Source organism: Lontra canadensis, unplaced genomic scaffold, assembly GCF_010015895.1.
Source record: "Lontra canadensis isolate GAN:19392208 unplaced genomic scaffold, GSC_riverotter_1.0 scaffold144, whole genome shotgun sequence".
Taxonomy (NCBI): domain Eukaryota; kingdom Metazoa; phylum Chordata; class Mammalia; order Carnivora; family Mustelidae; genus Lontra; species Lontra canadensis.
In genome coordinates, this window is record NW_022631138.1 from 601,862 (window position 1) to 629,049 (window position 27,188).

The 27,188-nt window shown below is 57.8% G+C and overlaps 2 protein-coding genes across 3 annotated transcripts in view; both read right to left on the reverse strand.

Annotated features, from left to right (window-relative positions):
• The window catches only part of KCNIP3 (potassium voltage-gated channel interacting protein 3), an 80,598-nt gene extending 74,383 nt beyond the window's left edge, over positions 1–6,215 (reverse strand). Inside the window, exon 1 of one of the 2 annotated variants that reach the window (XM_032843866.1) lies at positions 6,137–6,215. Coding sequence is in view for 1 of the 2 variants with exons in the window: in XM_032843865.1 (XP_032699756.1) it covers positions 5,640–5,738 (99 nt within the window). In the remaining variant the exon portion in view is untranslated. Of the gene's footprint in view, positions 1–5,639; positions 5,792–6,136 lie in introns of those variants that run through there. The other variant, XM_032843865.1, reaches the window with a different exon arrangement.
• Positions 6,216–13,326: 7,111 nt separating this feature from the next.
• Positions 13,327–25,565, reverse strand: PROM2 (prominin 2). Its single transcript, XM_032843882.1, has 24 exons — positions 25,187–25,565; positions 24,472–24,521; positions 23,889–24,085; positions 23,673–23,793; positions 23,323–23,386; positions 22,950–23,039; positions 22,471–22,670; positions 22,050–22,124; positions 21,227–21,290; positions 20,842–21,001; positions 20,398–20,550; positions 19,321–19,444; positions 19,108–19,199; positions 18,908–18,992; positions 17,992–18,138; positions 17,184–17,255; positions 16,291–16,383; positions 16,102–16,155; positions 15,722–15,802; positions 15,429–15,497; positions 14,624–14,713; positions 14,291–14,397; positions 13,861–13,935; positions 13,327–13,655 (listed from the first exon to the last, which is right to left on the reverse strand). Exons 1-23 carry the CDS (start codon positions 25,446–25,448, stop codon positions 13,872–13,874), a joined length of 2,514 nt encoding a protein of 837 aa, XP_032699773.1. The 5' UTR covers positions 25,449–25,565; the 3' UTR covers positions 13,327–13,655; positions 13,861–13,871.
• Positions 25,566–27,188: the final 1,623 nt, after the last annotated feature.

The following is a 27,188-nucleotide window of genomic DNA, read 5'->3' on the forward strand; positions in this document are numbered from 1 at the left end:
TGGTGAGGACCCATCATGTCAAGCCGTAGGGGTGCCCTGAGGCGAGACCTTCGGTCAGCCACTTCTGTCTCTGTGGTTCTCATCCTCTGGCCTCCAGAGAACCCCCACATCGAAGCCCAAAGAAGGCTTGGCAGAGGTTACCTGTGGGCCTGTGGCAGCCTATTGGGGGTTGGGGTGCATGGCTGGAGGCCATGGAGGGTCCTGGCAAACCCAGGTTCAACACCTAGGCTCCCTTCCTCAGAGTAATGTCACTTGAGTAAATGCATATGCAAAAGTTAGAGCTAATTTTTCCCAAATATTTATATTTATGGATGAGAAATATCGTGAATGGTTGCATAAGGACCACCATCAGGACCCACCAGGTGCGGCTCATGAGACACACTTAGCCAGTAAGGGGGGATTTCAGGCAGGTTAATGTTATTTCCCTCTACCAGGTACAGTGGTAAGAGGTCTGCAGTCAGCCAGACCATCACCTTGGCTGGACAGCCCTGGACAAAGTACTAGACCACCCTTAGTCTTCATCTGTAAAAGAGGGAGACTAATATTCCTTTATAGGACCCTGGGAAAGGTTAAGTGCCGTGGCATACAAAACCCCAGTAGGAGCCCGATTATCCCTAATCCCCATCCTTCTGGTGGAGAGCAAATTCTGCCTAACCAACGCAAGTGGCGGGGCCAATCGACTGTCCTGTGATTTCCAGAGAGACAGCCAGCCAACTCGCTCTGCTGGGCTGTTGGGTATCAGAATCACCTGGGAGCTTCCCCCACATCTGGCTGCCTGCAGGGCCTCATTATCTGATTCGGTGGGGCCCGCTCTGCTCTATTTTTGTTAAGCTGTCGGTAGATCTGAAAGTGCCACTAAGGTTTGGAGGGCTCATGCCAACCAGTGGGAAGTTCTAGGCCTTATCTGTGGGAGGAAGGGGTCTCGGGTTCTCAGTCTCCCTCCCCTCCCCGGCCCCTCCTAGGAGGGCTGCCTCAGGGCCAGAGTCTGGACCAGCTGGGAACAGGAAGAGCCAGAGCCGCTCAGATGTGGGGCCGCCTGCCCCCCAGCCCCAGCCCTGTCCTGGAGACTGGCAGTTCAGGCTGGCTCCCTGAGCAACCACTCCTCCTTGCTCGCTCTATTTCCATCACTTGGGACAGATGGCAGGAAGTGGCGGTGGGCGTCGTGTCGTGCAGGCCCCGAGGATTTGGGGTGGGGAGGCTTGGGGGAGCCTCGATTTTCCACCCACCCCTGGGCACCTACAGATGCAGGCCGGGCAGCTCGCCTACTGAGGCGGGAGCTGGGCCTAAGTTCCTGCCAACACTTGCACGAGCACGCACGCGTTGGAGCAGGGGAGGGGAGGACTGGGTCATTGCTGCCCTGCCTCTGACGGCTGCCACCTGGGCTAGGACACAAGCTCCCCACCTGGCCCTTGCTGCCCAGGCAATGCAGGTGTCTCATTAACCTGGGGGAGGGGTGCTCAGCATGCGCGTAGAGAACATTCTCCTGTCGGCATGCCCTTCCCAGGCTCTACTCAGTAATCAGAAAATAGTGACATTGACCCTCCAACCATTTATGGAGCTCTTGCTCTATGCCCTGGCTGGACTGAGTAGGCTGATATGGGACCTCATTTATCTAGGAGGAGGATGATATTTCCCCCAGGAAAATGAGGAGACAGTGGCACAGAGGAGCTAAGTAACCTGCCCAAGGACACACAGCTAATGCATGAAGGAGGTGGGACTGAGCCTAGGTCCTCCTGATGCATAGCCAGGCTAACAGCTGACAAGATACAGCCGTGTTACCCCCAACCCCAGGCCACTACCCTCTCGTGGCTGGAGCCCTCCGATATCAGATGTGCAGATGGGGCTCCGTGACAAGCCAGTGGGCATATATATGCCCACGGATCTGCCTCCTGGCACTTTCGACAGTGTCCCCTGCCTCTACTCCTGGCCCCCGCCAGCCAGCACAAGGCACAGGCCTCGGGTGAGGGCCCAACCAAGGTTATGAGCGTATCTAAGGCCCACGTGGGGAGACTGAAGCTCAGAGAAGGGATGGACCTGCCCAAGCTCGCAGGGTCAGCTGGGTGGAGCTGGGGGTAGAAGCTGGCTCTCTGGGGGTCACTGCTCAGAAAGTCCATCTTGAGAGGGGATCTTGAACCAGAGACAGGGTAGGCTGGGCATAGGGGCATGGCACTCGCAGCAGGTGGCTTCGGGTTTACCTCTTGCTTGGCCTGGAGACGCGTGTCAGAGATGGGGCTGGGTGGCTGTGGGCACAGAACTGGAGATGCGGCCTGTGAAGGCCGTCGCCTGCTTTGCCTAGCTGAGCACCGCATAGACCTGTGGCTGTGGGGCTCAGGACAGAGACCTGAGGTGGGAGGCGGGACAGAGACGAGAGGCACGAGGCTGGGCCAACTGGGAGGTAGGACAGGCCCCCTCTGGGCTGTCCTGCCAAAGTTCAGCTTAGCTCCCCCTCTCCCACTCTGGTGCCTGTGAGTCCCCTTGGTTCTGTCCCTGTCACGTGGCTGTTCTGTGGCATTCTAGGACGTAGGCTGATCACAGCTGACAGATGCACCTGTTCAAGGGAAACATCAGTCAGCTGGGAACAGGGAGCTGGGGTGAGGGCACAGCGCACAGGGACTGATTGCCCACTGTGCCCTCCTTCCTGTCCCGTTTCCTTCCTGCTCCCCCCACCCCCTCATCTGGAAGACCAGCTAAGGAAGACTTGCCAAGTTCTCTCTCCTCTTCTCTCTTTGCCTTGGAAACCAAGGTTGCCCTTCTCCCTCACAGAGGCCACATTCAGGGCTCCGCAGCTGCTCCTGGGCGTCACGAGAGATGCCTCGGAGTGGGGCGGAGAGAGCCAGCTGGAATCCGGCAGAGCACCTCCCACTCTCGGGAAGGATTTTGATAAGAAAAGGGATCCTGAATTCAAAAGATGGGGGTCCTTTCCTTTGCGGCCCTGGATCTACTACCCGGAAAGGGATGTGTGGCTGGCTCGAGGTGATATGGCTAAACCAGGGGACATGGCCAGGGATGGGGTCTGGTTACTATGCTCTCACTAAAGGTTTCAGGAGGAACAACGGGGCCACAAAACCCTGAAGCTAGCCTCCAGCTGGGATAGGGCACTTTCCCAGCTGCCGGGTGATAAGCAAGCCACTCTCTCCCAGGAGCTCCCCAGCCCCCCACCAAGCCCTAGGGAACTGGGCTTTGGAGTAAATGGAACAAGGTTCAGATTCTATCTGTACTACTTCGTAGCTTGCAATTTAAGGCAGACCTCCGTTTCCTCATCTGTAGAGTGGGATATAGTACCAAAGGTATCTCAGGGGCTGCCCTGGGGGTCCAGGGTGGTAATGCAGGTACAGAGGTTCCCAGTTCATGCGCTGGACCATGAAGACATCACTCCCCAAAGACCTAGGATGGTAGCTTGTGTCTGCCCCCAGGAGACCCGTGATTCTGTTTGTTTCTCTTCCCTAGGAGCTCCCCGAGTTCAAGCTAAGTTACGCTGCTTCCTTCTCTGAGCCTCAGTGTCTGTAGAAGGGGAGGTGGTATGCCCACCCTCCTGGGATGTCCCAAGGATCCATAAAGGACTGGGTAGTGCACGGAGAGGCCGAGGGACTGAACACCCATGGGGTGTCACTGGGGGCAGCTGCTGACCATGACCGACAGGCAGCTGAGGACACACGAGCTGGGCCATCCTGTTTTCTCAACTGCAGTCCTTACTGCCCCTAGAGAGGATTTTTTCCCCCAATCCCCCTGCTGACCTTGGTGAGGGACCCAGTGGCAGCTTCCTTAGGACCACCGTCCCTACCTGGCCCAGCACCAGAAGGTGTGGGACTTGCTCCAGTCTCTGGCCGGGCCAGCCCCAAGAAGGCCACCAGCAGGCTTAAGGCACAGTGAGATCCACTGGGGCCCAGGAGAAAGTCGCAGGGGTACAGAGGGCATGTATGGGATCACAGTGGCCAAGGAAAGAGCCAGATACACCTGCGGGACTCAAGCCACACACTCCGCTCACCAGGTGGGGGCAGGGAGTGACCTCCTGGCAGTTAGGGTCAGCGGAGCAGAGGAAGGAGCCTTGTCTCCTGGTGGGTCTATAGATAGGGCTGTGTGCAGCCATGCGCAGCCCGGGTTTGGAAGCGCCTACCTCTGTGTGTGTGCTGTCAGCTGTGGGCACAGTCACCGGGCATGCTCATGAAGGGCCTGCTCACACGCGTGTGAGCGGGTGCCCAGGATCCATGCTGGCTGGGGTGGGCGTGTGAAGCGAGCACATGCACGGACGCCTGGAACCAAGCACACGGTTTCTCTTTTTCTGCCCTGGAGGTTGCTGGGGAGACTGGAGGTGGCAGGAGAGAACGCACCTTTCAGTGGGCCCCATCACCAGGCTGAAAGTGTTTCATGCCATCCCCTCTACTAATCCTCCAGGCACCCCTGGGAGATGGACCAGACAGGGCAGGGGTCACCCAGGCTCTGCTGAAGTGTGGCCTGGAACCACCAGACTCTGGAAGCAAGCTGACTCTGGGCTGCTTGTCCTTGAGCGTGAGAGAGAAGCAGGAATCCACCTTTGGTGGGGCGGGAGGGGGGTTGAAGGTAGGGGGAGACTGAAGGATGACAGCCCTATATCTATTCTTCCTTACTCACGAGACCTTGATTTTATCTGAGGTTTGTTTTTGGTTTTTGCCCATTCCTCTTTCAACTTCCTGCTGCCTACATGTGCTGGCTGGAGCTCCAGCAGCCATGCTGGACTTTAAGGTAACCTCAAGAATGGGAGCCAATGAGACAGATGGAGCCTGAGCCCCTGCTGACCAAGGGGACCCCGTGCCAGCCTTCTGTGTCTTCCCTCCAGACCTCTGCATGAGACAGAAACACAACCAACTCCTTCAAACCACTGTTAGCTGGGGAGTTCTGTTATGAGCCACCAGATCTAACCTGATGCTGCTTCTTCCTTCCCAAACAAGACTATCCCAAACACGTGAGAGGCTTGCAAGGCATCAGGACGGATTCCCTGTGAGCTGTAGTCTGGGAACCGGCTTATTTTCTTTCCTCTCCCTCGTTCTTCACTTAGTCTTCAGCCTTCCCAACAGCCTGTTACTATTTCATGAACTCTGTCCCAGGCATTTTCCTTTGCCTTCTCTCTCTCCAACCTCCCAGCCACCCAGCGGAGTGGGAACTAGGAGTATGCATCCTTGTTCAGGGGTTCAGAGCCCTTTGGGAAGTGGTGTGTTAATCTCCTGAATGATTAAAAGAAACACTCATTGCCCAGCTTTCAAGCCTAAGGCACCCACTCCCAGCACTCAGCCTTCCCACACCTCTACGGGCTGTGGGCCCGGTCTCAGGGTCAGGGTCAGGGTCAGGGTCAGGGTCAGTTACTCTGGCACTTGCCCCAGAGACCGGACAGAACTGCACCAGCCACATGCCTGACTCTAAACTCCTCCTCCGACCACCTTCTATCCCACAAACACCTAACACCTAACAGGTCCAGAGAGGGCCCCCAGACGTCCAGCCTCCCAGACAGGACACCCCAACACTTACTTTTTCAAAAGTGACCCTACAGGGGATGACAGCGCTTGAGATCAAAGGAGGAAGCACAACAGGGCTCCCTGGTCCGGGGCCACCCTCAGAAGCCCTGGCTCCCCACCCCTGGGCAAGCCCCCAGCCCCGCCGGCCCCTACCTTCGCCCGATGCATCCTGGGCGCTGAAGGAAACTGTTGCCGGCCTCCCCTCCTTGCAGCTGAGAACAGGACTGCCCGGCCGGCTGGCAGCTGCCTCATGTTTGCTTGGACCCACACGTAATTGTTACACGGGCGGCTCCTCGCCCGCCCCCTGCCCACCCCTCCCGCCCCGCCTGCTTCTACCCGCTCCACCCCTTCTGCTCTGCCTCCTGCCTCTTTCAAGCCCTCTCCCTCCCTCCCTGTCTCTTTCCCTCTCTCCCGCCCCCTCCCTCCCTCTCTCCCTCCCCACGCCTCTCCAGCGGATTCTCGGTCCCCTTCGCAGGCTCTCTGTCCCACTCTGGGTATTAAGGGTTCCTAATCCTTCCCTCTGAGCCTGTTGAAGCCCCTTTGCCCGGCTCTTGGCTCTGCCCTCTGCTCCCGCTGCTGAGCTGGCGGCTCTCTCTGCCTCCCCCGCTGTCTGTCTCTTCCTCTAACATGCACACTCTCTGCTCTCCTACCTCGGTCACAGGAGGGTGGAGTGGTGGGTGCAGAGAGCTTCCACTGCGGGGAGGAGAGCTCTGATCAATGAGGAATTCAGAGGGGTGGGTGGGGCGGGGGAGCCTGGAGAGCCTCCCCTGAGGCAGTTCCAGAACAGGCCAGCCCCTCCCCTCCCTGCTGCCCCCACAGACAACCTCAGGCTGGCTCAGTCATGATGGGCTGCAAAGAAGGATCTGGGATCCTCCTAAGCCTGGGGTCTTCCTGGTGTCCTTCCGGCTGCCCTGCACACATCTTCTGGCCACCGCTGGTGCTGGGCAGCCTTTCTGGGGACATCATTCTGGGTCTCTGGGTGGGAAATGGCCTCACTGATGGGAGCTCACTGCAGGAAAGGTGAAGCTGCCACATTACTTGGGTCACACACAGGGGTCCTTCCAACTGCTTCATCTGTCCCCCCACCCTCAACTGCCTTCCTTTGACATGGGGCCTTACAGGGGGGAACCCTCCTGTGCTCCGTACACCCCTAAGGCACCCAGGCCCTCCAAGGCCTGTTATCTGTCCCCACTTGGGTCTGAGGTTGGGATCACATTAGGGAGGCTGAGGGACCTTGCCAGATCTCCTGGTGGATGGTGGTGCTGGAGGAAAGGGGTGAGGGCCCCTGAGTTTGGGAGGGAGATCCTTCCTGCCCCTTGGGAGGCCAGACTCCTAACCATTTGCTCAGCCCTGGGAAACCACCCAGGAGCCAGGTGCCCAAAGCCTCCGCCAAGTTTCCCTTTTCTGCACCCCGAGGAGCCAGCCTGTGCCAGTGGTTTCCATGGAAACAGAGCCTGAGACACCCCCCTCCTTTGCATCATGCACGAGAGAATTTGCACCCCCTCCCTTTCTTTTTTTTTTGAGCCAGCCAATGAGCTCCAATTTTCAGATCCTCAGGGGAAGAAAATAGTCCGGAGTTGTGCACCCACTGAGGCAAGGAGAACTGTTTCCAGGGCAGGAGACAGCCCGGGAGGGTCCTATCCTTCTGGACAGGCTGGACCTCACCCTGGGAGCTCTGGAAGAAGGGTGAGAAGCTGTTGGTCAGAGGCCAAGCTTCTGGGGCCAAGTCCTTGCACACTGGCCACCTTTGCTCTTAGCAAGCTCCCACAAGCAGGGTCTTGCAGAGCATTCTGTCTTCACAGCAGCCCTGGGAGGAAAGGGTCATGATCTCACTTTGCAGATGATGAAAGTGAAACCCAAAAAGTTTAAAGGATTTGCCCAGCGTCATGGTCCAGAAAGTAACGAAAGTAAAGCCTGGCCCTTTAATCCCGTAGGGACCATGTGGATAAGATCCCACCCTACCTCACAAGTTCAGTAGTCAGCTAGGAAACGCCCACCACACCTCCAGGATGTCCTGACTCCGGGTGTGGTGTGAGGAGGCTGCATCCCAAAGAAGCGACTCCCCAGACCAGCGCCACCCTCTGCAGAATCGCCCCCCTGATACTTGGGACACCCCCTGAATTTGCAGTACTCAGGATGCTTTCTTCCGAGGGGAGGAGCTTTGAGCTGTGACAAAATAGGCCAGCTGCCCTTCCCTGCCAGGTCCCACGTCCCATGGGCCTTGGAGACCAGCCACCGGAGGTGCCACCAATGAGATGTCCCTCATATGACCCTCCTTTGGAGTATTATTCCCCTGCTGTGATCCTTGCCCCACTACAGACTCCTTCCTACCACTTTCTAGACCCCATACCCTCAGGGCTTTTCCAGAGCCCCAGTCACTCCCAGTCTGGCCCTCTCACTGGGCCCTTAGGGGATTCTGGAAGGAGAAAGGGCAGGAGGGAGGGGAGGGAGAGGAGACCAGGAGCAGGACTCCCGACATGGGCCTCAGTGGGGCTGAGAGGCCCTGACAATGGTGTGGGCCTGTGGGCATCAGCAAACTTTCCCCGAGAGGGAGTCTGGGAGTTTCCAGATACTCTTTGGCAGTGTATCAGACCCAAAAAAGTTAGGAAAGGCTGCAAAATAACCTCACCTTGTGGGCTACACACGCTTCAGCCTGATGGGTTTCAGCTGCGGTTTTCCTCACACTGGGGGACAGGAGGGAGAGCCCCAGGTTGGGGGAGTTTGGAAGGGGGAGAGGAAGGGATCCTTTCAAGCCTGAAAGAAGGCTGTTTCCTTGTATGAACAACATCTGAGAGGAGGCAGTGGTGAGCGCGTTCAGCTGCCTGGGGGCTGTCCTCTCATCCCTCCTTGGTGAGGGGTGCACGCCACCCCCACTCACGAGTCTTGGGTCTTCTGGACCTTCTGCCATTGTTGCTCACTATCCTCTCCACTCCAGGCCCAAGTTCAAATTCCTCATCCTCAGGTACTCCAAACCTGGCTCCATGGAGCCCCCAGTCTCTTTTTTTCCTGGGTCTTTTTTTGGGGCCCTAGCTCTGCTTGCCCCTGTCCAAGTGGTGCAGGGCGGGGAGCGGTGCGGGGAGAGAGATCCTCAATACGATTTCCGGGTTTGGGTCCTTGCCCCAAGAGCCTCTGCCTGTGAGGGAGTCCCCTCTGGGTGGAGAGGTCATGTGGGGTCCCCTCCTCACAAGAGCTCAAGAAACCTGTGGGCCCCAAACAGCCTTCCTCTGCTTGCCACAGCCCTCGGGGATGTCACCATGATGCTGGAGCAGCACAGCTATGGGATTGGAAAGTCACTATCATGTTGTGTCACCTACTGATGCTTGAATCTCTTCTGCCTGCCTTCAGGTGGAGGGACAGACACTGGACAGGCCTGGGGAGCTTCTTGGTGAGGGCACACGACGGTTCTCCACCCCTTCACCTTGAACACAGGGTGCCTGGTGGGGTGCAGCCTGTAGGACCCTTGGACCGGAGCTGCCCTGCACCTTCGCTCTGGTGTGGGAGGCTTCAAGCTACACCTCTCGCTCCCACAGGCCCCTCCACGGGTCTCCAGGGCCTGCCTGGCCACCCCCTCTGACTGGGCTGTTTCACAGGGGCCTCAGGGCACCAAGGAGCCTGGACTCCGTGTGGCAGCTCCAGCCTCTCACTGTGGGTCTGTTCATGCTTCAGGCAGCCTCCTGGGACCCAGCCTGAGAGCCCACCTGATCCCCTCACACGCTCCCTTGTGTGGGCCAGCAGCCCCTTCCTTGGCTCTGCCACACAGCAGCCAACCTCTCAAGTGTGCACTCTCTCTCGAGTGTGCAGATAGAGGTGAGACATGAGTCCACCCCATTTCTCAAACTGCAGGGGACACCATGAAGCTCTCTGAAGCCTCCTTCCTTCGGGGCTGCAAGGATGGGCGTCCCAGCTCTCCCCTTGGGTTCTGCTCACCTCAGAATCTCCCTCCTCTAACTTCAACACCTGCCTCTGTGTGTATCCTCAGTGTGGTAAGGGTTCAAGCCACCTAAATCCTGCATCACTCGTGGGCAGAGGTCAGCTCTCAGCACACGGCCCCCCTTCCTTCCCCGGGGTGCTGCAGTATCTGGGCAGCATTTGTAAGATGGGGGAGTGCTCACTGTTCCAGGAGTGGCCCATCCAGGAAGGGCAAGGAAGGACTGGGGGCCCCTGGGGAAGAGGCTTCGATCCAACAGGACATGGGGGGATATGAACCAGGCTGGCCACAACTCCCAGTTCAAACCCCGGGGTTTAGGCCTGGGGAGATAGGGCACTGGGAGAGCAAAGTGGAGATCCTGACTCTAGGAGGCTGGAAAAGAGGGACACTGTCCATGACACCCAGAGCTGGAACCACAGGCTGACCCCAGAGATACCACCGGAAATGCAACCATCATCGGTTAATGGTTCTGGGTACACTGTGCCCCTTCTACTCAGCTCCCCTTCTACTCAGCTCGTATCCCATCTCTGGGCCTTAGTTTTCTCAACTATAGATAGGGGAACAGTGCTTGCATCTGAGACAATTCACGGGAAGTGCTTAGCACACTTCCTGGTTCATTCCCAGAACCAACAAATGTTAACTGTCTTTGTCCCCTCGGGTGGCCTGAGTGGGCCCCTTCCCATGCAGCCCTTCCTCTGCACACTGAAGCCAGCTGGAACTGCCCTGGCCACCCACCTGGGACCTCAGACAGCCCAGCCCATGTGGCGTTTCTTTGGCAGAATCTGGCAATCATGGCCCACGGGGCCTTTGCTCGGGATGGCCAGGCTGGAGCATCTGGCATGTCCCAGGGCCTTCAATCTGTCATCCCTGCTGCCACAGGGACAACAAGGACACTTGGATCAAATCTCCTTGGAGACAGGGCCTCCCTCCCACACAGCCCTGGGGAATGGAAACTGGCAGCGTGCCCAGAAGGAAACCTCCGGAGTCACCAGGACCAGGGGACCTGAATCCAAAGCCTGGCTGGGCTTCAGCTTGGGAGACCTTGACTCTACCCCCAAAAGCTTCATTTGCTCAAGAGTCAAACAAGCATGAAAAGCCCCACCGCCTTCAGGGAATGTCATGAGAACACATGAGAATGTGACCACAAAGGGGCTTTGTTTCACACATTAAATAAGATGAGCATTTTAGGATTCCAGCATTTTAAAACTGGGAAAATATGTAATATATTTTTCTCTGTGGCTATTTTTCTCTCTCTCTCACCTGCGGAATGCCACCCGCATCCCCAGATACCAGGGCCTACAGTGATACTCTCCAAACCAAGCTCCTTTCAACAGTCAGTGTTCCTTTGGCTGGGTGAAGGTCTTGGATCTTAGATTCAATGACAGCCTTTCCCACCCAAGTCATGGGTGGGTGGAGGGGTGGAATCAGTTATTTTTGCAGAACAGCTACTTCTGATCACAGTGAACTAGGTAATTTGACCTAAATTCCCAACTAAGGACAACTTAAAAGCTACTCAAAATATATATTTTTAAGTTTGATTGGAGGTATCAGAGAGTAAACAAGGGAGTAAGGAATCAAAGGGCCAAGATCTGGGAAAAGAAGGAAACTCAGGGATATGTGCGTGATATTTGGGGCTACTTTCTCCCTGGGAGGTCCGCTGATGCCAGAAGACATTACAAAGGTGCTGAGCAGAGAGCTGTTAGAGGTAAAAATGGGGCCCACCAAGAGGAGGGGCATCTTTCATGCTTTGGGTTGGGACAGCAGAGGAATTCACCCCCAGAATACAAATGAACTGGAAACAGACCAGCATTGCAAGGGACTGCCGATCATCTCAGTCCTGAAACTAGATTAAAACAATCCCAGTTTGGGGCACCTGGGTGGCTCAGTGGGTTAAAGCCCCTGCCTTCACCTCAGGTCATGATCCGAGGGTACTGGGATTGAGCCCCGCATTGGGCTCTCTGCTCAGCAGGAAGCCTGCTTCCCTCTCTCCCTCTGCCTGCCTCTCTGCCTACTTGTGATCTCTGTCAAATAAATAAATAAAATCTTAAAAAAAAAAAACAAAAAACAAAAAAACAATCCCAGTTTTCTGGATCCCAAGCCATCCACCAGATGTAAACATACCCTCGAGATGGTAGATACCTTCATCCCAAGCCTCAGATTATTTCTATAGGTTTTCAGATGGAATATGTGGCATTCAATCAAAAATCACACCAAGTACGTGAGGAGACAAGGCAAAAACAACAAAAACCAAGATAAACAACAGACACAAGAAATAGACTCAAAGAGGTTCCATATTAGGAGGTCATTAAATTTTAAAGTAACCATGTGTGCTATGTTCACATAGAGAAAGGATAAGGTGGAGAACTGGAAATTATTTTGTAATTGTTTTCTCAACTTTTATCCCATCAATTTCATTCTTAACATGCAGGCGCCACAGTTCCCCTGCATAGGGCAACAGATGAGAAACAAGCCAAAAAAGCTTTGGGAAAAGCAAAAAAACAAAAAACAAAAAACAAAAAACAGTTGTGCTTCATTCAAGGATGCCTGGTTGGAGCGTGCTTGGAACAGTGACAGTAGGTTGCGTACACACCATCCTAATTTCTAGTAGCAAATCTGTTGCTGGCTTGTAAAATGCAATGCAACATAGACACCCCCTGAAACTCAGCAGACTCTAATCTTAAAGGGCTTCACACCTTTGAACAGGGACCCATCTCCCTCCTCTGTCAAGAGCCTGTACCTGTCAAGACCCAGCCCAGCCCGTGGCCCAGAGTAGTTGTGGCAGAAAAAAAAAAAAAAAATAGCAGCATCTGAGGATTTGTTTTGTGCCAGGCTCCTGCCAAGGGCTTTCCATGCAATGTCACATTTTTCATAGCCCTAGAAGACAGTCATAACTATTCTCTCCAATGGAGAGACTAAGGTCTAGGAAACACACAGAACATGTCCAAGGTGTCCTAGCTTTCAAGCATTAAAGCCAGAATGTGTAGCCAGGCCTGCCTGCTCTCAGAGTGGGTCCCACTCTCCATCTGCTGATTGCTGGGTTAATCCTGGATGTCCATGGCCAGAGGAAGCCTTGGATTCTCCTCACCAAAAAAAAACTCATTAAACACCAACTGCATATAGGGCCCTAGCCTGAGCTCATGTCAGAGATCCAAGGCCGAGGCTTAGGAAGTGAGAACACTTTAATGGATCTAAGGTTTTGTCCATCTCTTCTCTCTCCTCCACCTTTTCCCTGTTTCTGGAACTCAGCATCCAGCATTCAGAGAGGGCACAGGATGGACTAGGCCTCATGCGCAGGATAGAAAGAGGAAGGGGCACGGTACAGAATCCAGTTGTGGCCACCAGATCTCTCCTGGAAAAGCTGGGTGGGGGTTGTCAAAGAGGCTACCTTCCGGGGAACCAGGGGTGACCACCCCCACTCTGGCCTTTGTCCCAGGTCCCTTCCTAGGGAGCCAGTGCTCAGAGAAGAGCTGTAGGACAAAGCACTATTTCCAACCCAGGATGCGGGCAAGGGGCTCAGCCTTCAGACAGGCCTCCCTCACCCCACAAGGTGGCCAGAAATCCAGGCCAGGGCCTGTGGAGGGTCCAGGTACCTGGGCAGTGGAGGGCTCGAGGGCCATGAGGCAGAGCCCTAGTGGCCCCTGGCCTGCTTGGTGGTTTTACCTGATTGGCTTAGTTGGGCAGGACAAGTCCCTGGGTACCAGCAAGGTAGTCGGATAAGGTAGAAAGGGGTCAAAGCAGGGAAAATAGTTTCCCTGGGGGGGGACATAAGGGCTGGGGCAGAGTGAAGCTGGGACAGGTGGGCAGGTCAGAGGATGAAATGGGACAGGAGCTTGGAGGAGTGGGGGGTGATAGGCAGATAGTGACAGAATGGGGTTGGGCAGGGCCTCTGTCTCATCCACCCACGAGGAAGGGGTTCCAACAGGTAGAAAACAGGCTCCTCCTGGAGCTAATGAGTTTCAGCAAGGAGGATAAGGGATCGATACCTGCAAGAACCCATCGGCTCTTGTAGCTCAACCAAAGTCAAACGTGCTTTTGAGAATGAAAAAAGGGGTTCATCAGCAGAAGAGGGTGGAAAAGAGACAACATGGGGTCAGGGAACTGGAGCTGAAGGCTAATCCAGGCCTGATGCCCGTCTGGGCTCTAGGCAAAAGCAACGGAAGTCCTCGGGTCCAGGGCAAGTCAAAGGAGGAGGAAGGCAGGCAGCCCCAGGCATCACCTAGCAGCCAGCAAATACCCCTGTTCTGGAGGAAGAACGGGGCGGGTGAGGGGAAGGCGGGGAAGGCAGGGCTCAGGCCAGGTGGGCCAGATCCACCACCGGGCCAGACCCACCAAGTCCCAGAACGCTCCTGCCCTCTTGGGCCCTACAGACCCCAGATCCCAAGCCCTTCCTTCCCTTCCTACTTTCCACTCCCGGTGCCGAGGAACGAAGTGGGTGGGGACACTCACCCACTGGGGTCCTACAGCTTCAGGGAGGTGACCCGGGGGATGTGGAAGAGCTGAGTCTCCTCCGAGCTGGTGGAGCTGGAACGTCGCAAAAAGAAAGCCAGTGACCTCCCAGGCCTGGACCCTCGGCCCCGACACAGGGACAAGCCCAGAGCCCTGATCTTCCCAGTGCAGAAACTCTCCAGGGGTAGGAAGAGTTCCAAAAAGCTGTGCATGGCAGGATGTGTTGCAACAAGAAGGCTATGGGACAGACATACAAAAGAACTTTCTGGCCCCAGAGTTGCTCAGAGTGTGTGACTCCTTCGAGCTAGGCCTGGGCCTCCTCTACAAGGGAAGTCTCAGGAGGGGGTGTGGGAGGGGGTCAGTACCCAGCGACTAGAAGGACTCCTTCCCGGACCCCTGCTGTCCCCCTCAGTCCTGGCCACCTCCTCACCTGAGGCATTTCCAAATGGGATGGAAGTGTTTGGAGGTCTTGACGGCAAAGATGATGCTGGGGATCAAGAAGAAGGTGCACCATGCCAGGCAGAACCAGAAGGCATTCTAGAACAGAGGATGTGTGGTCAGCTCTCTGCGGCAAGGCAGCAACTTCTTCCCACCCCGAAGCCTCCTGCTGACTCAGTGAGGGGCACAGGGACGCATTCTCAGAGCTGAGCGGAAGGTCCGGTGGGCAGGCCTGGAGGCAGGGCTCCTGCTTCCCCTCAGGCCCTGCTCATGCTGTCTTGGGGGTCTCCGCATCCATTAGACCTGAGGAGCTGAAGGCGCTCACCCAGGGGTCGGCCATCATGTCACACAGGATCACACGGCTATTGTCCAGGGCTCCAGAGAGAGGCTGGCATGTGGCAATGCGCTGAGTCACCTGTGGTGTCAACAGGAAGCAGGCACATGGAGAGACACTCAGACGCCCGGGCATACACCCCACAGTCAGAGAAGAGGGTGACCGGACAGAGATAAGTCCAGGGAACCAGCAGGGAGCCTGCTCACAGCTGTGCACAGACACATGGATGCAGGGACACAGAGAGGAGGACATGCTGGGGTCATCGCTCTGCTCCTGCTTTTTCCATCCCATTCACCAGCCTGTATTAAGCCCCTACTGTGTGCCCAGGACTTTTCTTTAGGTTCACACCCTCACTGGAGAGGCCCCGCTTGTGGTGTGCATGCCCACACCCACGCACCACCCACATATGCCGATACACATGCACACTCGGGGCTCAGCACGACCGCACCCGCCCCGTGTGGGTCCTGGACGGTTTACAGAGGCCATGGCAGGAGGCGGGCCGATTGGAGAGCTGGGCCAGGGGTCCACGTGAGGAAGGGCATGGGGGCAAGGTTCTAGAGAGCCACGGCCGGCCCAGCTCACACTCAGGCCCCAGAGAAGGGCTGTGGCCGAGGTTGAGTAAGCAGAGCCCCACCAGGAAGCAGGAGTGCGGAAGCCTGGTGCAGAGTTTGGGTTCAATGCTGAAGGCCTAGGGCACCCCAGGGGCTCTAGGGGACAGAGGAAGGATGCAACAGTGTGAAGAGCTGGTGGCACCGGGAGCCTGCTTGAGGCCAGGAGGGCCTGGCCCCCGACTCACCTCCTCTCTTACCCAGGCCACGTACTGGGAGAAATAATCCACTTCCCGGGTCAGGAAACACTCACTTTCCTGCAGGAGAGAGAGGAGCCCATGGCTGGGAGGGGTCCCAGGAGCCAGCCGCCACCACCACCCATGCCCAGCACCAGCAGGACAGGCTGAGCTGGCTTTCCTGGGAGCCATGGTGAGGGGACAGGGGAGAGAAGAAGCCTGGGCAGAAGCTCCATGTGCATTAGTAGCTCAGTCCATCTCTGACTATGTGGCCGCCCCCGGCCCCTGTGCCATGTCCCACTCACATTCCTCAAGATACTGGTGGCCCAGGTAGGCAGCTCTCCTTTTAGGTAAGTGACCTTGTCCAAGACCCCAGAGGTCTCCATCTGGGGGAAGGAGAGGGCTTGGCTCAGCGCCTGCTCAGTCACGGAGCAGCCAAGCGTTCATTCACCCATTCATTAATTCAACGTCTCACACATACTCACCTTGGGATGGGGGTGTTAGGGCCTAAGACACAGAGGCCAAAGATGGTGGTCTTTAAGGATCTATCTATCCCCCCCCATTTCTTCCCACTCCCTATCATCAACCTCCATGGGGACTCGGCGGAGTAGATGAGATCCCAAACCAGCAGGGCCCCTCTGCAGCCCACCGGCTCCACCCCACCCTTCCCATCCCCAACAGCCACCTGGAGATTTGGGGCTTCAGATGCCAGGGCCCTGACCGTGATGTTGAGCTTGGCCTATGGGGGAGAGGGCAGGGCTGGTTAAGGGAAGGGATGCATAGAGAAGAAAGGTTTCTGCCCCTCCCTCCTCTTTTACCCCTCCCCGCCTCTCCTCTTCCCCAGGTTCCAGGCTCCCTGCGCCTCCAAACTTACCACGAGGCTCTCCTGGGGGAGGACCTTCTCCCGATAGAGATTTTGGAGCTGTTGGGCCTCCTGCTGCAGCTGCTGTCCTAGCATGGAACTGCCCTGAGGGGAGACAGAGATGAGAATGGCATGGGACACGCCAGCTTCTGCCAACATATTCTTTACTCAGCTGTTCAGTCAGACATACTGAGAAGATGTGAAAGGTGCTGGGCTCAGGGCAGAAAACCAAGGCCTCTTTAAGCTCCTGGCCCCAATCCAGGTTTGGAGGCACTAATCCCGAGTTCTAGGTCCACTGCTAGCTTACTAGGTGCCTCTAAGCCCACCACACGGAGGTGGCCACACACACACAGAGATGGCATCTCCTAAAACAGGAAATACTCCTCACTCTACCCATCATGTGTGCTTGGTGTGGAGTCAATTTAAGCTCTAAATATTTATAAATGCAAAATGTTATATTTTTTTCTAGTGGAGTTTAAGCTTCTCCAGGATAACTATCACAACACCTAGTCCATAGCACTGTCCTCATGCCTGTCCCAGCAGGCTCCCTAAGCAGTGTGCACTTAGAAACCCCTGCTCCACTTTGTGACATTAGACAGTTACTTCATCTGGTCTGAGGTAGAGGAATGTCCACTTTACAGATGAAGAAACTGAGGCCTGAAGACGCTGAATGACCCTTGGCCACACAGTCCACTGGAGGTAGAGCTTGAGTCAGAACTGATACTCCAAAACTCTTAAGCCCGTCCAGGGGACCCAGGGCCTCAGTGCTTCCTGATGGGAACCACACCCCCATCCCCTGCCTTTGCCTTCATGCCCCTCCCCAGTCCAAGCCACCCAACCTCTCCCACCTCCCAGGCTTCTCTCTGACCCCTGCCTGCCCAGTGGGGCCCCTGGTCCCTTCTCACTTGGGTCCGGGCCAGTTCCTCCAGCTCCTGCGCCAGCATCTCCATGTTGGTGTTCACCACGGGCTTCTGGATCTGGAGACAGACAGGAGAGGCCAAGAGGGAATGCACTGTGGCTCCCCCAGCCCTCAAATTCTCAGTCTAGGGGTGCCTGGGTGGCTTAGTGGGTTAAAGCCTCTGCCTTCGGCTCAGGTCATGATCCCAGGGTCCTGGGATCGAGCCCCGCATCAGGCTCTCTGCTCCGCAGGGAGCCTGCTTCCTCTCTCTCTCTCTGCCTGCCTCTCTGCCTACATGTGATCTCTGTCTGTCAAATTAATTAATTAATTAATTAATTTAAAAAAAAAATTCCCAGTCTATTCAGAAGTACCCCTTACCAGCTAAATCTATTGTGACACAGGGGTCACCGTGGGTTTGACCTGAAACTGTGAAATATATCAGGAATTTTCTGTTAGGATAGAAAAAAACAAAACAAAACAAACCAATGAGGCGCCCTCTGGTATAACCCAATGAAGAGGCCACTTCCCATCAGCATTCACCACAGCAGTGGGTTCAGGACCAGGAACAGCGACACATGCTGTAGGGTGGGAGCCAGTTCATTCCTGCCTAGCCCAGACCAGGGCACCCAGACAGGCTGGAGGCACACAGTGTGCAGATAACCCCCCACAGGAAGAGACCCTCCAGCCCCTAGGGACATGTAGAAAAGTGGAGGGAATGTAGAGGGCTGTGATGACACAAGACACCACCTGTCAGCCCAGCTCCTCGGCGAGCCCCTCTGTCTGCCAGGGTCTGGCCTGAGGGGCTCCCTGCTGACCTGAACAAGGAAGCTGGAATAGTGGATTTTCTCGAGCCCACTGCTCTGCAGGGCTTCCAGGTCCCGGTGGGCGGCTGGGCTCAGCAGGTCCAGATTCTTCATGTCTACTTTGAGGTTCTGCAACTCCTGCTGCAGCTTGGCAGTGTACTGAGAGGGGTGGGGGAGGACAGCGTGAGGGCATGGCCAGTTGCTGAGCCAGGACCCCAGAGCTGCTCTCCGGGGGTCAGAGTCACCAGGCCCTCAGGGTTCTCCCCCTGGTTATCCAGGGCCCCCATCTTGGATATTTCCAGCCCTAGACAGTTTCCCAGGAGGCCTCTGCTTCTCACCTGCCTCCACTCCAACCCACCCCCACCAAGACCTGGCTCTCTGCCCGCACATATCTGGCTAGCGGACAGCATGCAGACTTTCCCAGGCCACCACTATAAAACAGCTTTCCCTGGCCCACGTTTATGGCTGTGGGAGCTCAGCAGAGGGCCTCTGGTGAGATCTCCCCTAGGGACTCACAACTTGATCACCATCATTTTCACTGTCACCCCCCCAGCCCCAACTACCCTACTACCATGGCAGCATCCTAACCAATGCCTATCCTCAGTCAGGACACGCACACCTCAGCCCCGTCACTCACTGTCACCAGCCCTTCCTGCTACAACCTCAGGTGTGTTCAGTTCTTTCTGGAGCAGCGCTTGGAGCTGTGCCTCCAGGCACTCACCCACCTTCCCACACACCCTAGAAACCATCCTGGGCTCTCGCCCTGGGCCAGGCCCTGAGCTCGGCCCTGGGGCCTCTGCCCCAAGGTGTCTCCAACACTCTTGCAGACTTCTCAGGTTCAGTAAGATCGTCCCACCAAGGAGGCAAGGCCAGAGGAGGGAGGATTCTGCAGGAGGGATCCCCACAGCCTTCTAGAAGGTTCCCTCACCTGGCTGATATTCAGGTGTTTCTCCAGGTCATAGGAGTCATTGAGCTGCAGGACACTCCAGAGCGCAGCCCCTTCCTTGCAGTGACTGGGGAGAAATAACGGACACCGAAGATGGGAGAAAAGGACAGCAGGGAGGGGACCGACATCCCCTACCTCAGCTGCTTCCCACACCCTGTCCCCAGCCAAGGCTTCCCACTCACTGATAGGCCAGGAGGATACTGATGTTCTTCTTCAGGCCAAGAAGCTGAGACAAGTTCATGGACGGGGGCAAGTTCCCTGGGGTGTCTGCAAACTGGAAACGAGGCAAAGAGAAAAGGGCCCTGAGCAGGCTGAGGGCAAGGCCACCCCAGCTTCCCTAGAGCCCAGTCCCCTCCACCTCCCTCAGGGCCCCAGAACAGGACAGGCAGGGTCACCTTGTAGAGCTCCTTGCTCTCCCAGCTCTGACACACCAGCGTCTGCACGTTGCCACCCACCAGGAAGGTGGCAAAGACAAGGAGGATGAGGGGAGCAGCGATGAGGAAGCTGAAACCCACACCTCTGGGGAAGGCAGAGGGATGGGGCTGAGGTGGGAAAGAGGAGGCCGGCTACCCTCGACCACACACCCTCTGTCCCATCACATGGCGGGGGTGGCCTGGGGTCTGTTGGCCCCAGGACAGAGCCCTTTGAGGACTCTGCTTCCTAGGGCCAGAGGGGAGAAGTCAGAACTGCTGGTTGTCCCCCCTCCCCTGCCCCCCATTCCCACCTCTCACTGACACCCTGGCTGGCCCTGGCAGCCTAGCTGCTTTGCTCGACGAGAAAGGATGGCCGGCCTCTGAGCCTCGGGCACATGCAGGTGACCGGCTCCAGAGCTCAGCCCTCAACAGAGTCACCTGGCACAGTAGGGGCCACAACGTAGGGGGCTGAATGGGACCAGTGCTGCTGATCTGTAGGGCTTCTCTGTGGGACAGGCACAGCCCCAAGCCAGGGTCTGAGGCTCGGAGAATAGAACAAGGGCTAGATTTCAGCCTCCACTCACCCCTTGGGGCAGGCACCATGATGCAGTGGCCAGCCTGCACAACTGAATGAGGCAGCCCCAGATTTAACCATCTAGTGCAGAGAGGGCAAAAAGAGTCTAGCTCTGCTGCTGCCTCCTACTGGAAGTGCTATCTAGATGCTGGGTTAAGAAGGATTCTGAGGCCCCGTCTGGCTCAGTGGGAAAGAGTACCCACTGATTACGATAATTGTCAATGGCATGAAAGGGGGAGGTGCTTCTTATCTGCCACTCCTGCTCTAGTCTAACCCTTTCACACAGATGAGGACGTGGGGGCCCAGACGGGTTAGTAATTGGCCCAGAGTCACCCAGTGAGTTGGTGCCAGAGCCGGAAGTAGAGCTCAGCATCTCGACTCCCAGGACGTTCTCCTGTAGTCACACCAGAAGCTGTCCATGGGCATGAGAGGAGTCCGGCTGGCCCAGTGGAAGAGACTCTTACCCTGCCCCCAGCCCATCTTACATCAGGAGGAGGCGGGCTCCAGCCTCGCCCTTGGCTTCCGAGTGGCTGGGGTCCTCCCTGGCAGACAGCCCCCAGATGCCCAGGTTGAGGCCCAACAGGTTACAGACCACCACAAACAGGACTCCGGAGCACAACACATAGCCCCAAATCCACCTGCCACAGAGAGGATGGGGTGTCACTGAGAAGGGAGGCACCAGGATGGGGTGGCATAGGATCTAGTGGCTGGGGGGATGCCCACAGCCCCTGTGGGGTCCCCAGGCTCACGTCCCAAGGGCCCATAGCCAAGGTGGAGACAGAAGCCCAAGGAGTAAGGAGTCTTGGCTGAAATGGGGGCAGATGCTCAGTATAGCCTGGGGTTGGTTGATGAGGGCTGGAAATCGGGCCCAGTGTGGCTGTGACGCTAGGCTGCCTGTCCCACCCCGAAGCCCATGGGTTCCTGGGCACCTGTGTTTCTCGTATCTCTGCACTTCCTGCAGGTAGGGGCGGCTTCTCTGTTCCACCTCCTCCAATGCCTGGCTCCAGCGAGCAGCTGCCTCCCACCCTGGGAACTCTTCGGCCAGTGTCTTCAGCCCTTCAGGCTTCTGGGCCACCACCTTCTTCAGCTCTGCCCCAAGCAGCAGAGACTTATGGGAGGGGGAAGGCACCCAGGAGCCCAGGGAGGAGACGGATGGGCCGGAAGAACATCTGAGACCCCCAGAGAGGGCCCACTCTCTGCCCAGGCCCAGATGGAGGACAGCCTTATCCCTCCACCCCTGCCCCCCTCACCCCACCCCACCTCCTCTCCATAGGCCCCTCTGGTGGAAGCAGCAGGCCCCGGACAAGTCCTCACCTTTGACCACATCGGCCATCTGCAAGGCCGCCAGGAGCGGGAGGGCATTGAATGTGCTGTTCTCCTGCCGGGACAAAAGGTGGCTGTGCCTCCTGCTGTCCACCCACAGTCCCAGCTTGAGGGACCCCTGATAGCACCAGGCCCGGGGGAGGGAACCCCTTTCAGCACTCAGCTCAGGGAATCAGGAAACAGGCCCTTTGTTCTCTTGGTAGATGGCTTCTTCTCTGCTTCCTCAGCCCTGCCTGACTCAGCTCCCCAAAACACTGCTCCTGGGGGACCCCTCCTGTCTCTCCCCGCTATTGTCTTCTCCTTCACCCATCCTGCACATGATGCCAGGCCTCGCTCCCTGAAGTCCGGCTCCAACCTACCCCTCCTTCTCAGCTCCCCCAATCCCTTCCTCCCGGACCTTTAGCTCCAGCCACCCAGCACAGGTGACTCACCATTTCCCCAACTCTGGCATTTTCCAGGCCCCGGGTCACAGGTGCTGACTCATGCCGCACCCTCCCCCACAGCCTATCTGCACCGAGGCTGCACCTCCAGGGCTTTGCTCGCATCCTTGCTCCCTGGCCACCCCAGTCCCCACCATCTCAAGGAGCCCACCTCTTCCTTCTGGCTTCCGGGGCTGCCTCCCCCACCAGACTGCACACACTCAAGAATCCTCATCATGAGCCCCTAGCCCAGGGAGCCCTGTGGTAGGGAAGGCCCTGGTTTGACCCAAGTCTTAGATTCACCTGAGTTCCCACCCCAAAGGGGGAAAATGAGGCCCCCTCAATTGTGAGCTACTAGGTGATGGGGAAGTCGGGTAGAATGGACAGGCACTCACCCCCTGGACCATGCTGGAGAAGTTGGCCTCTGGGACGCCCTTCAGCCGATGCAGGACATCGTCCATGGGGGACACCTGAAATGGGGAGAAGGGGTGGTATGACAAAGTCCATGGAGAGGCCTAAGGGGGAACCCAGAGGGAGGATGAGAGGAACCCTCAATGTCCTCACATGCAAAACAGGGACCATCTCACTAGGGGGCAAGGAGAACTCAGGGAGCTAAAATACAGGAAGCCTGCGCACAGCACATGGCCCAGGAAAACTCTCTCGCCCCACTGCCGGGATGACCAAATCATGAACCCTTGCTGTGTGGGGAGGGAAGGAGCTGCCTGAGGAAGGGGATCCGGAGTCTGCCTCAGGAAACACCCAGGGATTCCCAGGGTAGCAGGCAGAGCAGCTCTCTTCCGTTCAGGAGGCCCTCACCTGGTGGAAGTCAGCTCCCAGCTGCAGGGCACGGGCTCGGTTCTGGGCCTCGGTGCAGCCCTGGCAGCTGGGCTCCTCCAGCAGGCCGAGGAGGCGCTTGCGGCATTCCTGGACGGAGGGCTCCAGGCCCTGCTGTCCCTTCCACAGCTCCACCAACGTGCTGTTCAGGGCTTGGAGGTGATCCACAGAGACCTGCAGGGCTGAGGGACCCCCTTCTGGACCCCACGACCTCAGAAGGCCTTGTGGGAGATAGAACCCCTTCCCCTTTCCCCATCCCCAGGAAGGTGGGTCAGGAACCTCTGTGGTTAGAAGGGAGACGGCCCTAAGGGCACGGGAAGCCAGGCTAAGGATCCTAGATAAAGCCATGAGGAAGTCACGGGAGGGGCCTGCTGCGGAGGCAAATGGGATCCTGGCCTGGGTGAAGGTGGGGCCTGCCCTCAAGCGATGCCACCCCCACCCCCGCCTCTGGTCCCACTCACCCTGGCCCAGGCTGCTCACTGAGGCCAGCATTTCATACACAGTGCTCTTGAGCTGGGTGTGGATAGTGCTCCCAATGTTCATGCCGACCCCTGGAGAGCACAGCATGGTCTGCAGGCCTGGCCCCCAGGAGCCTAGGAACCCTCTTCACCCATCAGTCCAGCCTCCCCAGGCCCCACACTGGGCTCTGCAGAGTCGCTGGCTTCTAGGTCCTGCACAGCGATGACTGTACTCCCTAACTGGGCCCCATCCCTGCCTCTTCGAGGGTGTGGCCAGGTGGAGCCCAGGATGAGGAGATGAGAGGGCACCCCCAAGACAAGCCACAGCAGGGGGATCCACGGGCTGGCCCATCTGTCAGCCGGCTGTATCCCTCACCATCCAGTTCCTCCAAGACTTGCTTCTGGGGAAGGGAGAACTGCTGTGCCACAGCCTGCAGCTCCTAGGCAAACACAGGGTCATGAGACCACTCTCCCCTTGTCACCTGACATCCCCCCCACTCTCGTCCCTTCCCCAGCTCTCTCCAGGGATGCACCACACAGCAGTGTGGTCATCCTGAAGATGCCCAGGGTGCGTTCATGTATTACAGCCACTCTCCAGCAGGGGGCAGTCAGGGGGCTCATTGAATGGGGAGTCCTTTCTAATCCGCAGGTCCCCGCTCTATTCTGTCTTGCCTGGGGCTGGTGCTCATGCGGGCTTGCCGGGGCGAGGGGTCACTCAGTACTTACCCGAGGGACATCGGAGACCAGGCCCCGGAGGCTGAGCAGAATCTCAGGCACAGCCTCCACACTTGGGCCCATCTGCTCATGCATGTGCTGGTTGGTGACAAAGGCACAGACCACACCAGTCCTGCAGGGATGGGGGAGGACACAGGGGCTTGCTGGATGCCCGCAGGCACCCTGGGCCTCAGCCCACACCTCCCGCCTGGCCCGAGCGCCTCTCACAGTAGCACGAGGGTGGTCAGCAGCAGGAAGGCCATGAGGGTGCCTCGCTCGCAGGCCGTGGCCTTGTGCTCCGTCTTCACTCGGCCCCCACAGCGCCGGCGGCAGCAGCAGAAACACAGGCCAGCAATGGGCACCGCCAGCAGGTAGAGGCCGGCGATCACCGCACACACCACATAGCCCACCTCATACCGCACCACCTGGGCCAGGCGGCAGGCATGAGGGGCTGTCCTGACCCCTTTTGCCCAATGCCACAGAACATCCCCAGAAGGGGAGGGGATGAACACACAGTGGGTACTTTGCACACATCTCCTAGAACCCATGCAAGGTGCACAGTGTCCTTGTGATTTACCAGCTCTAAACCAGGAAACCAAAATCTGTGTTTGTTCCCTGAAAAACCCAGGGCCCGTTAAGTGCAGAGAGCTGTGGTTTGAAATTAGGTCTGCCAAGTGCAGTGCTAAAAGAAGGGGGAAGAGATGCCTGGGATCCCACCCTGGGGGACACCCAGCAACATGGGCTGAGCTGAGGAAACCCCTCATGCTCACCCCTGAACTTCCCCCCCCCCCGCCCCGCCCCCAGGGCTCACCTCATCCACCTTCACCGAGGCTGGCTCATTCAGCAAGGTCTTTACCAACTCTAAGGAAAGAGTCAAGCTGGGGAGGGGGTTTTTGAGGACAGCCCCTGCCCACCCTTGTGCCCACGCCCACTGCCAGGGAGAGTTGGGGGTCTCTGGAAGGGCTCCTCCCACCACCATGACACTCTAGGAGAAGCCCTGGGCCATCCCGCCCAGGCCTCAGTGCTGCCAGGGGAGGGAGTGGCTGAGGGGAGGCATGGTGGACACCTCCTCCGGGACCCCACAGCTAAGCCCTGCAGTGGAGAAGCTGCCAGTCTGGTGAAAAGCAGAGGGCCTAGTGGTCCTTTCCCTCAAGAGGCAGGGGACAGGCTGGGAGGGACAGGGCTGTAACCACTCCTGGCCCTCCCACCCCTCAGCACCACCAGACCCAGGGAAAATCTCAGCCAGGTCTGTGAGAACTTCTAATGCAAGTTTTTCCACTTGAAGGCAGACAAACTGACGCTCAGAGAGGGAAAAGGGCTTGCCCAAGGTCACGCAGGAAGGTCTCCATGGGATGCCCCTGGGCCCCGGGGTCTTCTGGGAAGGACGCCGGGGGTTGGGGAAGGCCAGGGACCCTGCGCTCCAGGTGCCTGCTGACAGGGCAGGCAGCCCCGCCGTGGGGTGGGGAGCCCGCCGTGGAGTGGGGACCACTAGCTGGGAGGCCCACCCGAGGGAGGGGCGCACTCACCGGCGGGGAAAGGGTTGAGCTGCACCACGGACAGGAAGCGGCGCACCGTGCCGTACAGGGGGTTCAGGGCCCCCGGCGGGCGGACGCGAGGGGCCAGCCAGTGGACCCTGGCCGCCGGGGCGAACGCCAGGCGCTGTGCGCTGCTGAGGGACCCGCATTCCGCGGCCCCCGCCCCCAGCGGGCTCAGCCCCAGCCCCAGCCCCAGCCCCAGCCCCAGCCCCAGCCCCAGCAGGGTCGCCAGGAGGCCGGGCGCGCGCGTCATGGGGTCGTCCGGGGGGCTGCGGGGCAGGCAGGACAGGGCTCAGGCGGCCGGGCGTGCGGACAGAGCGCGGGGAAGGCCGTGCATCCTTCACCAGCCTGCGTCCCCGCGGCTCTCAAAACCGGCCCGACAGGTTTGGGCTCCTGAGCTACCTGGGCGCCAGCCCGCTGCGCTGGAAGGGCAGGGGCGGAGGCCTGGGGTAGGGGGGCAGGGCCTGGCCTGGACCCGCCTTCCGCGGCCTGGGGTGGGAGCCCGGGCTCCCTCTCCCCTCCGCAGATCCTCCTGGCAGGGGCGCCTCCGAGCTGGGTAGGGAAGACACCTCAGTAGCTCTGGATTGCTTAGAGTGGCCCAGGTGCAAATATTATATTCCATACCCAGACCCAACAGCCCAATCTGGGGCTGGGAAAACAGCCACCCAGTGCAGCCCTGGCCCAAGGGGTGGCAGGCAGCCCAGACCCAGGAACCGGGCTCCTCCCCCAGCTTCCTCTGGGGCCGGCTCTGTCCCTCGGGTCATGCCTGCACCTGTCGGGATCCAATCTGGAGCAGAGAGGCCACCAGGCTTCACCCAAGGGGGCTCTCAGAGGAGCCACTGGGACAGGTACAACCCTCCGGAGGGTGAATCCCGGCAAAGGTGTGCGTTCTGGCCCAGCAGTGCCCCATCCCGTCATCAACTGAAGGAACTCATCAAGGATAGGACGGGAGATCTGTCTCCACAGGTCTCTGCTTTGTCAGTGGCTGTTTGCCCGACACCCAGAGGGTGCCCCGGGCTGAGCGGGTTGTGAGGAAGTATTGCTAAATGGTTGGGGGATGTTTCTGGCAGCATTATTCCTGATACGGAAACTATCCCAATGGCTGCCACCACCACTAAGGAAATGGTGAAATGAGCATCCCGCCAGATACCCAGGGCAGTCTGTAGAGAAAATGATGTGGCAATTGCTCTCTTGACTTGAAAGATACTCAATACTTTAAGGGCAAACAGCTGCTTATGGCACAGCACGTGGACTGGAGGCATAAAATACTGACCGTCTTGGGTAGAATCATGGCCTTTTTATATTCTAACCTGCTCCTCTCTACTTGCTAATCTCTGTGCAATAAAATGTGTTACTTGTGTTCACAGAAGGATCAGAAGTTTGTCGGTTTCCACAGCAGCCACATTTTCCACAGGGATCCCTGGAGGGAGTGACCCCTAGGTCTGTGACCCTTAGGCTCTGCCCGCTTGGCAGGGGTGGGGGAGGGGCATGGAGATTCCCAGCTGCTCCTGGGGGGTGGGGTGAGCCCTAAAGAAGTAACTTAAATTTGAGTCAGGGCTGAGCCTGCAGCCCGATCCCTCCTATGGCTGCCCCCACTGTATCCTCTGTGCCGGGACAGGAGTACAGTCAGAGAAGGAATAGTCCAGTTAATAACGGGGTGCAGACAGGAAACAGAACCTCATCAAAGGGTGACTCAGAGATGAGGATCGGGGCTGCAATGGAGGGGCCGGGGGTGCTGGCTCCTGGGGTCCAGGGAGGGTCCAGGACCAGCACTGCCCTGGGAGGCCCAACTCCAGTCAGTGGAGGGGGGCTCCTGACCACTCTGCCCTGAGACTGTGCGGGACAGCTAAAGGCGGGCTGTGTCCCCCCACCCCCATCCTGTTCACCTGAGCCCAGCACCTGCGCTGGGGAACCATGGGCCCCTGGAGCCTGCCAAGGGGAAGGGCTGGTCTGCTCTCTCCTCTCCTCCTCCCCACAACGTGAGCACTGCCTC

Coding starts and splice junctions, on each gene's coding strand:
- PROM2 (XM_032843882.1), bottom strand. CDS start 25,448: ATGACGCGCGCGCCCGGCCTCCTGGCGACCCTGCTGGGGCTGGGGCTG. Junction 18,139..18,907: donor AACACCTGAATATCAGCCAG/GTGAGGGAACCT, acceptor CACCCCTCTCAG/TACACTGCCAAGCTGCAGCA. Junction 15,803..16,101: donor CTGAAGCCCCAAATCTCCAG/GTGGCTGTTGGG, acceptor TCCTTCCCCCAG/ATGGAGACCTCTGGGGTCTT.